The sequence below is a fragment of the Simochromis diagramma genome, unplaced genomic scaffold, assembly GCF_900408965.1.
Source record: "Simochromis diagramma unplaced genomic scaffold, fSimDia1.1 OVJJ01000603.1, whole genome shotgun sequence".
Lineage (NCBI taxonomy): Eukaryota > Metazoa > Chordata > Actinopteri > Cichliformes > Cichlidae > Simochromis > Simochromis diagramma.
The window spans coordinates 17064398-17077742 of NW_024387414.1; the positions used below are offsets into that span (position 1 = coordinate 17064398).

Below are 13345 nucleotides of genomic sequence, written 5' to 3' on the forward strand. Positions count from 1 at the left end.
CTGAAACCTCTGAGGTGAACTTTCTGCAGTTAGGGTGATTTAACAGCTTCTTCTACATTGACAGATGCTGACACTAGGTTATATAAATGTAAGTGGTGTATTACAAAGATATCCACCAATGGCTGGACAGATAAAGCAACAGCTACAATATGATGGTGGTGAAGTGCTGCTTAGTCATTTGGGATAATTGGGAGATACTCTGTTTCCACAAATGTTTGTACATCACAAACAATTGCTGCACCCATTTCCTAAAAAGCTTTAAACAAATGTCAAGCAGTTCAAGAACTTTGCGCAGGACCGAGATCATGTTGATCTTTTGGATGCTCCTTTTTAAAGTTGGCTTCAAAAAACATCTGCCTATATCTCACTTTGTCCCCAGCATCAACCTTCTGTCACACCATGAACTCCATCCTAGAGAAGCACCATGTGTTGTTAACCCGGGTCTCAACCAATCAAGTACCAAAACCTCATTTATCCGAGCTTGGAACTAACTAAGTGTGAGCCATGAAACAACTGCCAGAAAATTCTTTTTCTTTTTTTTATTTTTTTATTTTTTTATTTAGTGTTTATTGAACCTTTTGTGAAAAAAAAAGCATTAATTTGCATATATAAAATTTAATTTGTATCATACATTTTTTGCAATTTATTGCTTGAGAGTATTGTGGACTTTATTTTGGTTTTTCATTGGGAGAGAAAAAAAGAAAATCACACGGATGATGTATAAGCCTCAAAAACTCACAAAAACTGTATGTATCAAATATGATACACATGACTAGACATTAAGGAGTTAATATACTAGTTGGGTTATCTTCAGACTTAAGTAAACTAGCATTCTTAAAGAAAAGAAAGCCTCCAAGTCCTTTTTTTTTTTTTTTTTTGTAAAGCCACTTTTTTTTTACATTATTTTTATAACAAAATATACTCCTAATTCAAATTATACTGAAAAAAAAAACAGAATAAACAAACTAAAAAGATGACAAATAAAACAAATCCCACAACACTCCCCCTCCAGCTGTACAGAGCATGACAGATGGAACTTTTTTTTTTTTTTCTGTCCGTTGACAGTACAAAGTTTTCCTCACTGGACACAAATGAAATTAACTGGAAACAGTAATCTGACGGAGAGCTGCATAAAAGATAAAAAGATACTCAACACAGTGGGATTAAACACTGTTGATGCAAAATAGCAGGCACTTCAGGCTCTCTGTGATGTCAACTCAAAACATCCGTGACCAACAGGAGGTTTGGTGCCGACAGCTGGACCGCTGTTTACTTAGCATCCTGAAATCCCTCTGAGACCTTGGTCATGGACATTTTCTGCTGATCAAGTACTGAAAGTAATTTGCATTTTTTGCCATGCCACGTTTGTGACTCCACTTGATAGATGTCTCACATGTGACTGCATCCATCAAGAGAAGTCTGATAAACGTCTTCTGACTGCCAGCGTCGGTTCGAGTTGAAGCACACTAAAGGATCTGAATATCTGGAGGTGTGTTGTAATAAATAAGTGAGAGGAGTGTAATGTTAAATCAGATGAGTTCATATCAACACGCAAAAGCGATTCGGTGACCAACTGCTGAAAGCTCATGCAGCTGAGCAGTCTGCTGATTCCATAACCAAATAAACTGGACTGTGACATGATGAAACTGCTTCTGAAGCGAAAGAGTGTATACCACAGTGACAGCCCACCAAAGCGCTATGCCTGCATGAGCAGATGCAGCTTCCGTTGGATGATTTCAGAGTTCACGGTCCACAGGAAGTCAGTCAGTCCTCCAGTGAGCAGCTCCTCCATAGGAACAAACTGCAGCACCTGTCTGTCGCCTCCACCAGGCTCATTTTTACCCTCCTCATCTCTTAACAGCTGGCTCATGCTCTCCCAGACTTCAGCGAGAACCAGCAGCATTTGGGCAGCGGCTTCAGGGCAGAAGCCAACACACACCAGCACCGTCCCAACCCCTCCAGAGGGGGGAGGGCACTTGAAGGAGACGGAGCGAAAACATGCGTGCAGGCAGAGCACAACGGCTGCCGTGACACGGGTGAGAGCAGAAATCACAGGCAGCAGCAGGGCGTCCCCAGAGCTCAGGCTCTGCAGGGCAAACATAACACAACTTAAGAGCTGCCGCTGATACAGTGGCTCACCATCGTGCAGCAACACCGAGCCTCTTTCAGGAAATGAAGGCTCTGCAGAAAATGTTAACACTAGATCCTCAGCTTGGCTATCAGAGATCCCCCAAACAGAGCAGCTGCCAAACACCAGACACTTTGTCTTCTTTTTGCCTCCTAAAGTGTCGGCTTTAAAGACACACTGGCCTGCAACCTCTGACAAAATGGAGGACGTGCAAACCACATGGCAAGAGTCACAAGAAGTCACGTGGGTCCAATCTACAGCTGTGTCCATCAGTGCTTCGTTCAAGTGGTTTAACAACCCTCCATCACAGAACGGAGAGTTTCTGACTGCAGGCAGAGCAGTCCCCACAACAACATACCACGAATCCGCCTGACAGTTGGACAGGGGTCCCTCCAGCTTGCAGTCCTTCCCACTCTCCTCAGTCCAGTGTCTCTGTATCCAGGTGCCATGGCAACCCCTCTGAACACGCTCCCTCCAGCTTAAGGTCTGCAATTCCCTCCGCTCATTGAAGGAGCCCGTTTGCTTCTTCTGTCCCAGAGGCCGTCCGGCTGACACGCTGCAGCAGGCGGGAATCACGGTGTTACGAGAAATCCATCGACTTCGCGGGAGAAAGCACACCTGCACACAGAAAGACGTGATCAGATGGGAGCGTCACACTAGTGTTGGGTCAGAGTATCATGTTTTTTTTTGGTTTTTTTAAAAAAGGCTACATTTGGATTTAAAATGAATTTCAGATTTTTGCTGTAATTTGTAAATAGTTTCTTAAATAAAAGTTGCAGCCTAACCAAATGACCAACCTAAAAAGAATGAAATTGAAAATTAAAATATAGAATGAGTATTCAAGCCATCTTAAATATGGATTTCTTTCAAATTTCTTACAGAGCTATCAAGTTGCTTGCACAATACAGGAAAATATTGGAAAAAAAACATTTTAGAAAAAAAAGACTATTTTAAAATGACAGGATGAACTTTTTTTTTTTTTTTTTTATTTATACACGTTAAGAGCCTGAATGTGTAAATGCTTCTATGAACAGGCTCTGAAACTCACACATTCTCGTCCAGCTCCGTAAGTCTGACTCAAAGTGCTAAATGTATGTGAGACTGCATCATAAAAACGCACACACACATTTTTTTGTTTTGCTGTCTTTAACTTTTTTCTTGCATAGTTTTGTATCACTGCAGGAACTCCCTTTGGGGAAAATGTAGTTCCAGTTTAAGTGTGCGCATTCCCAAGCGGACTGAAAAATGAAGCCAACACGGAAACACCAAAAACCAAACTTTTCTAACTGCCACTCGAGGCTGACTCCCCAAGGACTCACGCATTAAGATTTCTGAATTTACAGGGTTCAGATGCATGTTTGCAGCCTGGTTTTGGCCTCTCCAGGAATCAATCCAACCTCACGCCGAGATAAAAACTGCAAGTCATTCTTTTATGTGTAAAGCGACATCAAGTTTCACTATATCAATGCTTGTCTATCTTTGCAAAACAAAATGTATTACACACACCTGAGTTTACTTAATTGGAATTACACCTCATTTAAATCTCATTCCAGGTAAGTTTGAGAGTCATCTGGCTGCTGCACTTGTTGGTGCACTTGCTCACACACACACACAGGTCACAAATGAAATAAGCAAAATAATATTAATAATAATTAGCTGAAGCAGTGTTCATTTTGTTGACCAGCAATTTTCATCAGTGACACTTTTTTCCTCACGAAAACAAGACAATAACTAAAAGCTAATGCAGAAGGACGAAAACTATGATGACACTTTGGTCAACAAATAAAAACAAGATGAAAATATTCTGGAAAGGCGTGATCCGATCAGAAGTAATTAAGTTGTGTAGAAGTGCAGAACGAGTTTGAAAGTGATTCACATTTCTCATAAAAAAATGTCGAGAGGAAGAAAAAAAAACAAAAAAAAACAAAAAAAAACAAAAACAACACGTATATGGACACATTTCGCATTTGACATTGTGGAAAATTCTCCCTGATGACAACAAACTTTTTCACTGTGTATTTTAGTCAACTTTACATTTAGTCTACCACAATTTTATGATATTTAGTTGACTAAAACTAAACTTAAACTAAAGGAAGATGCCTAAATTATAACTAAAAGTAAATCAAAGTAAACTCTGAGTTGAAGACGTTATGTTTCCATAAGAGCAATGAAAGGGCGAATGTGAGAGAACAGGAAAGCATGGCTGTCATCAGAGCTTTTCACTTGCATCGACTCTCATTTGGAAACAAAGAAAAGCTGCTGTTGCTGAGCAGTGATTTGCCAAACATAACAACATACATGTGTACTGAACAGTCTTGAGTTTTCATCTGCATCCCACCATAGTTTGACCTTAAATTTTAAAATAACTAATCCTGAAATTATGCTTTAAAGTTTAAAGTGAGGGCGTGGCTGCCTGGAGTGACAGGTGTGCTGACGTAGTTGAGTTTATTTCTCTGTTAGGCTTCTCAAGGACTCAGGGGGCTTTTTAATATCATAAAAGTTATTACCAAAGAAATTATGAAATTAGGGAAAGGGGCATAAATGTCTCTGTAAATTTATGAAATTTGTCCAACAGTTGGAGAAATTTCACCCTCAGGGCTCAGTGAATGTTTAAACATAAATTTACAGCAATCGATGGAAAATGTTTCTTAAGTTTTGTTTTTTTGTATCCCGACCAAACTGGTGGAACGACTAACCCTCATCACCTTTTCTAGAGCCATGATTGAGTATAGCCAGTAGTCAAGCCAAATTTTAGGCTAAATTGTGGGCACAACATTATTACAGCACTCTTAAATCCTTCGAATCCTAATTAACTTTCATAAAAGCTCCCAAACATCTGCTAGCTGGATATTTAGGTTTGTATCAGCTCAGTTTTCTATCATCTTAAAGCATCTTACCTGGAAGCGCCGTAGGTACTCCTGAGCCACACAGTCCCTAATGCGGTCGAGCCTCTGCCTCTGCTCTGCGCTCATACCTTTAAACAGTTGCAGGTTCTCTGATATCGTCTCTACCTGCAGGGTGTGGAAGTATGAACACACTTCCACATGCTGGCTCATGAACGACTCCGGGATTACAGAATTCTGGAAAAGTGCCTCCCTGTCGGCTAGATGTGATCCATAATTACGAATCAGTTTTGAGAGCAGAGGCCTCACAGCCTCCTTGTTGTCATAGTTCAGACACACAACATACACCTCAGAGTTTCCTGCTTTACTGGTGGCGGGTTTGAAGACAGTGACAGACTGAAAACAGCAGTTCAGCAGGTAGAGCAAGCAGACGGACGAGTGTTCGTACAGGGTGAACATTTTTAATACAAAGGAGCCGCCGGGGCTCAGGAGCAGCAGAGCAGCTGTGGCCTCGCAGTAATGTAGTGACGCCACCAGCGCCTCCTGCTCGTCGGGGTTCTCCTGACAGTCAAAGCTTCCATCTGCCGTCACCAAATCAATCCTCCGCATGTTAGACACAAAGGTCTGCAGATCCAGCAAATATTGCTGGATCATGATGTTCCCTGTGTTGTCTGTGCCGAAGAACCACCAGGGCAGCGTGTTAGCAATTAATCGATCATCTGCGATGGTTGTGTTTCCCCCGTTGGCCTCGTGGTATGGGTTGAGGGTGTTAGCAACCCAGTTCCAGTCACAGTATCGTGTGGCCTCACTGGTTTTGAGGTAGTGGTTGAGAGCGGTTATGAAGGCCCCCGGTGCCTCACACAGATGGACTGTGTTCAGCTCTCCGTTTTGAAGAGCCTCGTTTGGAAGAAGTTTAAAGGTTCCCAGGATTTCGTAGAACTTACACCACGCCTGAGTGCAGATCTCTGCGTTGGCAGCAGACCGGACGGCACCGATCACCTTTCCGGCCCGATTGGTGGAGCTGGTGTGCTGATGCCACACCTGTACATTTTTGTCACTGAGCTGGTTCTTCACGTCATTCAGCGAAACCTTCAGGGCCTGCAGACGGCAGTGCTGTTCCGGTGCGTGTCTGAGAGCAACGTTCGGGTCAGGAATGCACCACTCAGGACCCACTGGATGGTTTCACATACGTTCTAACTTTGCTAAAAAGACCTTGCATCTCAGCCAGAGTTTCAGGGTCAGGTGCCACCATGTTGTTAAAATGATGCTGCTGCTGCTGCTGCTTGCCAACTTTCCTCCTGGTCCCATTGCCTGTGCTCATCCTCCACACTTCCTGTGGGGGAAAAAAGAAGGGTAACTGACTGATTAAAAAGCCAACCTGCTTCATCTGTTTTGACAGAAAGTTCAATATAATCAGGCCTTCTTTGCACTATCTTGCTTCCTAAAAGCTGAAAACCCAGTCAGAGATTAGAGTTATTGTAAAGATAGAACAGGTGTTTATCCACTTTTTGTGCTAAACCAGGTTTTATATTCTACATAAAATTGATCAGTTGAGCACCGCCCGTTCCAATAATGACCCTCTGAGATGGGTGATAGATATAACTGCAAGTTTAAAGACTACTGCTGCAAATTAGACTAGAAAGTAATGTAGAGTTTACCTAAGCAGAGTGCTACGAACAAGGGGATGCAAAGTCTGCAAACATGTTGTGCATAGCCGTGCCCAGGCTGAATGCTGATTGGTTGAAAAGTGGGCTAGAACAGGCCAAACTGAAGCTAATTTGTAGACATCGTGCTGTGGGCGTCAACTTTAGCACTGTTCACACAAATTAATTTTCTGCTCAATCTGTGATGTAGTGATGCCATGTGAAACACTATAATGGGATACTCAAATAAATTCACCAACCCATGTAAGTATTGAGCATTTTATTTAATGACTTTAAAATAATTTACAGTCAGAATTAAATTACCAAAGCTAATGTTTTACTCACGAGCGCACACGATTTAGATCACAGCGCCGGGCAGGAGGAGGTACTTCTGGGTCAGTCTTAATGAGTCTGGAGTGACTCAGTGATGAACAATGTTTGCTAATCACAGTATATTAATCTGTTATTTGTCATGAATCACACCGATAAACTGCTGTGCATGAAAGTCAGCTGTTCCGCTCAGTATTTGTAAACACTTCAGTTACGGTTAACGTAAACTAGATGGAAAACCAGCCTGTTACTTTTAGCCCTCCGTCACTGATGACATGATGTGTGGATTTGTTTCTTTCTCTGTTATCAGAGTACTCAAAAATTATGGATGAATTTGTATGATTTGTTTGTTTTGTCTGTCTTTGTTTTTTCCCCAATTTAAGATTACATTTTGCACTTGATTCTGGTTCTGGATCGGAAATTTTGGAAGGGTTCTTTATTATGTGTGAGGGAATCTCAGCCTTAGCTGAAGTATGCAGTCCCCGGCTGCTCTTGGTTTTCCATACAAGAAACCGGGGAGGAGATTAAACGGCCACGACAAGCATTTAGAAAATGAAAAATGAAAAATAAAACTGTAAGTGCTGTGACTCTAAACTTAAAAATCATAGCTGAATCCAAATAAACTAATTAACACTCTTTTTGCTTTAGGTACATGATACTTATAATAAATAATGAAATAGATAAATGAATAAAGATACGTTCAACAGAGAAACCATGAACGATTCATACTCACAGCCACTTTATAAAGGTACAATTATTCAACTGTCTGTTACCACAAATGTCTAATTAGCCAATGACGAGGAAGAAATGTGATTTAAGTGACTTTGAACGTGACATGATTGTTGGTGGCAGACGGGCTGCTCTGATCATTTCTGCTGCTATGCTGGGATTTTTACACACATCCATTTCAAGGGTTTACTGAGAATGGTCTAAAAAAGAAAAAATATCCAGTAGTTTTATATGACAATAAGTTCACTGTACTGAACTCTTTTAAAGCATCTTTGGGATGTGCAGCAACTATTTGATGCTATCATGTCAATATGGACCAAATCTCTGTTTCAGGCTCATGCCATCCTTATCTTTAAAAAATATGAAATGAAATGAGAAATTCTGACAACACTGGGATTATGGAGTGTGTAAATAAACCTGCGAGCACGCGTTACGGAAAACAATCTTTACACAGCTGTGTGTTTAGGGCTTTATGAGTACTGAGCAGACCTCTGCGTGATAAACTGGATGCTAAATGGGACACTTCCTACGGAATCGAAGAGAGTCCAGGTTGTGTCTCTTCGGAAACATTGAATCTTCTCTCACAGCGTGTTCAGACCTTTAAATCTTTGAGGAAGAAGGAAAGATGTTTCTATAACGCTACTGTATAACAGAGACAACAGACAACTCTGAGCAGAAACTCACCCAACCGCTGATGTTGTTATCCGGAAGAGGAACCTGCGGTTCACGTGATATACAAGATTCTGCGCATGCGTGAAGCCGAGTGGGTGGGGTTCTTTCTTAAAGGAGTATGCCGCATAAATTTGGTGGCGAGATTGTTTTTAAACTTCACTAACATTATCATTCAAAAAGAGTTTATTATATATGCTGCTCAAAAAAATAAAGGAGAACTTAAAAAAAGAAAATTCAGAGTATAGCATCAAGTTAAACCTGTGGGTTGTTGATCTGCTCAGTTAAGTTGAAGTTTTACATGTTGGAGGCCACTGACATTTTTTCCTTCACATCCTTTCTGGCTGTTTTTTTTGCTAGTAGTTTTTTTTTAAGCGAGGGTCAGTGTCTCTATTGGTAGCATGAGCTGGACCCTACACAGGTTGCACAGATAGTCCAACTCCTCCAGGATGGCACATCAATATGTGTTTCCACATAGTTCTGTAAGAGGATGACTGGTGAAATCAGAGTCTCTGACCCAACAATGAACTTGTTGGATTTGGATTTGCATGCATCTTTTCAGCCAAATTACTCACAGCGACCTGATCTGTGTCATCATGTTACATAATTATTAGAGCTCGTTCAAGTGTAAGCTGATAAAACCTGAATTATAAAATATTGTGTTTTAATGCCATGTTTGCAAGGACTTTTTATTCTGTTTGTATCTCTGATTGCTTTTCCTTCTTTACAGTCTCCTTACATATGTTTCATATACGGCGTATGCAAAGTAAATCCAGGCTTTAGTAAAAAATATGTGACTAACTAAAAACAGGACACTCACAGAGGAAGTCTCATTCATAAATAATGGCCCTTTGGGATATCCAAGTGCAATTAGCATTCCAAAAATAGTGGGCACCAGTGTTTTGTCATCCAATTTAGTGCAATAACAGTGACACCTTCTCTAATCTTAATTAATATTAATGCGTGCATTGTAGTTACCTTTTCCCACCAGTTCAAGTACACTGCAGTCTGTCAAACCTTTTCAGATGAAGGAAATCAGAGAGGGAGTTTGGGGAAGAGGAGGTGAATGAAGGGCTTGTTTTAAGATGCAGTTATGCATTGTGATAATTAATAGTCCAAGTTCACAAATGATTTAAAGATTACTTTTAAAACTGTGAAGAGAACTAAGCTTATGTTTACTGTTTATTCATTGTTTTGTCTTATTAGGCTGTGAAACAGAGACATATCAGGATGTCCTCTTTAAATATGACTAAAGCTATTTATTTTATAACCTTGGTTCTTCAATCCAGAAGATTATAGTTTTGCACTAACCATACTAGTCAAGTAGTTTTGTAACATGCACATGTAAAATAATTTATTTAGTACTGTACATCTCTGGAACTGCAGTAGATCAGTGAGCACTGAAGATTAGTCTTAGATTAGTCCTGTGAATGATTTGTCCTGTGAATTCCTAAGTGCACATTTACTGTTTCCATAGGAATTGAGAGGTTAAGTAGAAGCCCAGGGCTGCTAATCAAATGTACTTGATTAATTGATCATTAGCAAGCATGAGCACCTCTTATAAAAGCTTTTTATCTGGTCCAGAGCAGCAAACATCAGTGTTACAGTCTTCCCTGGAGTGTACATCCCAGCAAATTCACCTTAACGTCAAAACAGTGCACAAAAACCCAAGAGCTACATCTCAGACTCCACCAAAACAAAACCTTTGCTCATCCACTGACTTTGTCCTTTTAAGTTGTCCCATGGACCCATGGTTGCTTCTGTCAAGCTAAAATGTGATGTGCAGCATTCAGAGTGCAGCTCACCTCAAACTTACATGATGTAAACAAAAATGGAATAAACCGGCACTGTGCACAAGTTTTGACAAATGTTGCTGGTCACTTGTCCCTAGCAGAGGTGTGGCTGACAGCAGTGCACTTCTGGATCAACATCTGCCTGCACAGGAATCTTACAATGATGAGCTGCAAGAAGCTCCCAGAAACCACAGGACATCAGCAGAGATCTGAGCTGTTTTTGTTGTAGACAGAACCACACAATGCTAATCAGGTGGTTTTAATGCAGGAACTGATCAGTGTAGTGTATAATGTATACAGTCTCTAACATGATAACCTATGAATTAAAGTAGGATCCAAATAGGATGCAGTGCTATTGTGAACTGATGCACACACAAGGTGACACTGGCCTCTCCTTTACCTGAGCTCATTGCTACTGCAGCGATTATACCACAGAGTTCGGCCTGGAGGTTAAATATCTGCTGTCATCACTTCAATAAAGACCGAGCAGCAAAATGATGAAAACACGTTATCTCCATTGTGATGATCTCAGCCTGCTAGCAATAAACACCATGCATAAAAAGGTCATACAAGTACTGCGTTCAGCTATGTTATGCATGCAGCACGCTGTCAGCTGCAGACAGTCAAAACAGTAAAAGAAACACAGACAGAAAACTGACATCTGCAAACTGAGCAGAGACAGAATCTTCTTTTTTTTAAAAAAAAAAATTCTGAACACAAAAGAAATGCAGATTTCAATCAGTGTGACAGTGAAGGACCACACACACACACACACAAATGCAGACACAGAAATAATATGCATCCATCCGTTCTCATTCAGGCCTTCTGCTGACACTCTTATCAGGAAGAATTAAGCGTTTAAAGAGATGTCGCCCACAAATTGTCGTTTAATTAATCAACAGTGGAGATACAAGCAATCTTTCAGTTAGAAAGAAGCTTCAGGGGACAACATAGTAATGAGGGTTGGAAATTATCTTTAAAAGTAAGGGGGGAAATAAAAAAGATAGTCTCATGTAAAGAATAAGTAATGATTTTTAATGAAGCTGGCAGCATCACACTAGACACAGAAATGTCAGTACATTCATCAGATAGGTTTGACTGTCATGGTGCACAGATAATTTTAATGACTTTTGGTGAAATCTTGAAATCTTGGTCATTTTCACTTGTCTAGAAAAATGTTGTGTCTATTAGCACCAACCAGCAGAAGGCTGATACTGGACTGTGATTGGTGTTGATGGTTAGGGGACATTCAAGTTCATTTCAACTGGTCATTAAGTAAGTGAACCAATCACATGCCAGCAACTCAGTGCATTTAGGCACCGCAGCATTGCGCTGATGACCCGCTGAGCATCGGAATGAGGTCAAAGGTGATTTGAATGTGACTTTGAATGTGACCTGTGTGTAAACTGCTGATCCACTGGCATTTTCTCATACAACCATCTCTATGGTCTACAGAGGTTGTTCTGAAAAAGAGAAAACAACAACAAGAACTCAAATGACCATAACCAAGATATGCAGATGAGCATCTCTGAACACATAGTATGTCACAACTTGAAGCAAATGGGCTACAGCAGCAGAAGACCACACTGGGTACCACTCCTGTCAGCTAAAAACAGGAAGCTGAGGCTACAGTTCACACAGGCTCACCAAAATCATTAGATTAGAAGATTCGAAAATGTTTCCTGTTCTGAGTCTTTCTTTCATTCAGATGGTAGGGTTAAAATTTGGTATAAACATGAAAGGGTGGAATCCATCCTTGCTTGTTCCCAGGATCTACATCACATCTGACCAGTCACATTGTTATGATGTCACAACTTTGTGACTTGGGGAAAAAACCTGCCGATCTACACTCAGGAAGAAAATCTAAAAAACAGGGGCAGTTAGGGTTTCAGTTTTGTATGCAGTGTTTCCACATAGCAAAACTATGACATCACTACAATGTGAATAGTCACTTGCAATGTTGAACCAAAACTAATGTTCCTGAATCAACATTAGTTTTGTTGATTCAGGAACAGCAACAACACAACAATAGAAGGTGTACCTAATAACGTGAGTTTTCTGGTTGATTTGTGCATTTGTTTGTTTGTTTTTTATTTCAATAGCATGAAAATGTATGTGTTAAATCGTCTAAGGAGCTTGGAAAGAAAAGCATCTGGACTTCTTTAAGTTGATTGAAGACGTTTCACCTCTCATCAGAGAAGCTGAGAGGTGAAACGTCTTCAATCAACTTAAAGAAGTCCAGACGCTTTTCTTTCCAAGCTCCTTAGACTATCCTTTATACCCAAACAGACGAGCCAATAATATTCCAATTGTCCTCAACCATTAGCTGTGTTTAATGAGTATTAGCAATGTTAGCATGCTAATTCACTAAACTGATGAAAACAGTAAACATGAGAGGTAAATATCAGCAGGTGAGCGTGACTGCTTTGAGGATTGTGATGTTAACCGTTAAGTCACAGCAGTGCTGATCCTGCTCCAACACTGAGTCAGAAATCGGGCTTCAATATCTTTATGTGGGTGCTGGGCAATAGTGAGGGTTGACTGAGTGGGTGAAGTGGGTGAGTGAAGTGCTGCTGTGACTGAAACATCTGTTTCATCCATTTCACATGTTTGTTGCTTCAAATTTGGCAAAGCTGCAGGTGAAGATTTTTGTAACAATTTATAGCCTTATGATAAGGAGACTTATTGTACACTCCTCTTATCCATGGAGCTCAAAGATTTTCATTTTGGCCAATTTTAAACTTCCACCTTTAGACTTAATAACTACAGAAACTACCAGCAAGCTTGTCTTACTGGCTTTACCTATTAAGTTGCCTGCATAAATGTAATGACAGAGAATGACTGCAAGATTTAAGCGGTTTACTTGATTTTCACCCTTTTTTCCTTGAAAATGGTCATTTTTCCAGCAGGTTGGGCAAAACACAAGAAGAGCATCACATTATGAGGGTTTTCCTTAAGGACATCAATAGCAAACATCTATTGCATAATATTCATGAGGAACTGCTGTGTTCCTTTTTTAATTTTTTTAAATGAAAGTTATTTAAATGTTGTATGTTCAGACAGATAAGTTCTGGATTACTGCAAAGTCAGCATGGCTCATTTTGCTTTTAAATCAGACGCCTCCAGACTCCAGATAAAACACCCAATTTTCCAGATGTAGTGTAAACTATTACTCACTCGTGCACTGACACACGTGTGTGAGCACGTGAA

The 13345-nt window shown here is 40.4% G+C and overlaps 1 protein-coding gene across 1 annotated transcript; it reads right to left on the reverse strand.

Annotated features, from left to right (window-relative positions):
• Positions 1 to 879: 879 nt before the first annotated feature.
• Positions 880 to 8433, reverse strand: cmtr2 (cap methyltransferase 2). Its single transcript, XM_040011753.1, is given in 4 exon segments — positions 880 to 2746; positions 5026 to 6141; positions 6143 to 6304; positions 8358 to 8433. Coding segments are annotated over 3 exon segments (2316 nt in total). The 5' UTR covers positions 6293 to 6304; positions 8358 to 8433; the 3' UTR covers positions 880 to 1696.
• Positions 8434 to 13345: the final 4912 nt, after the last annotated feature.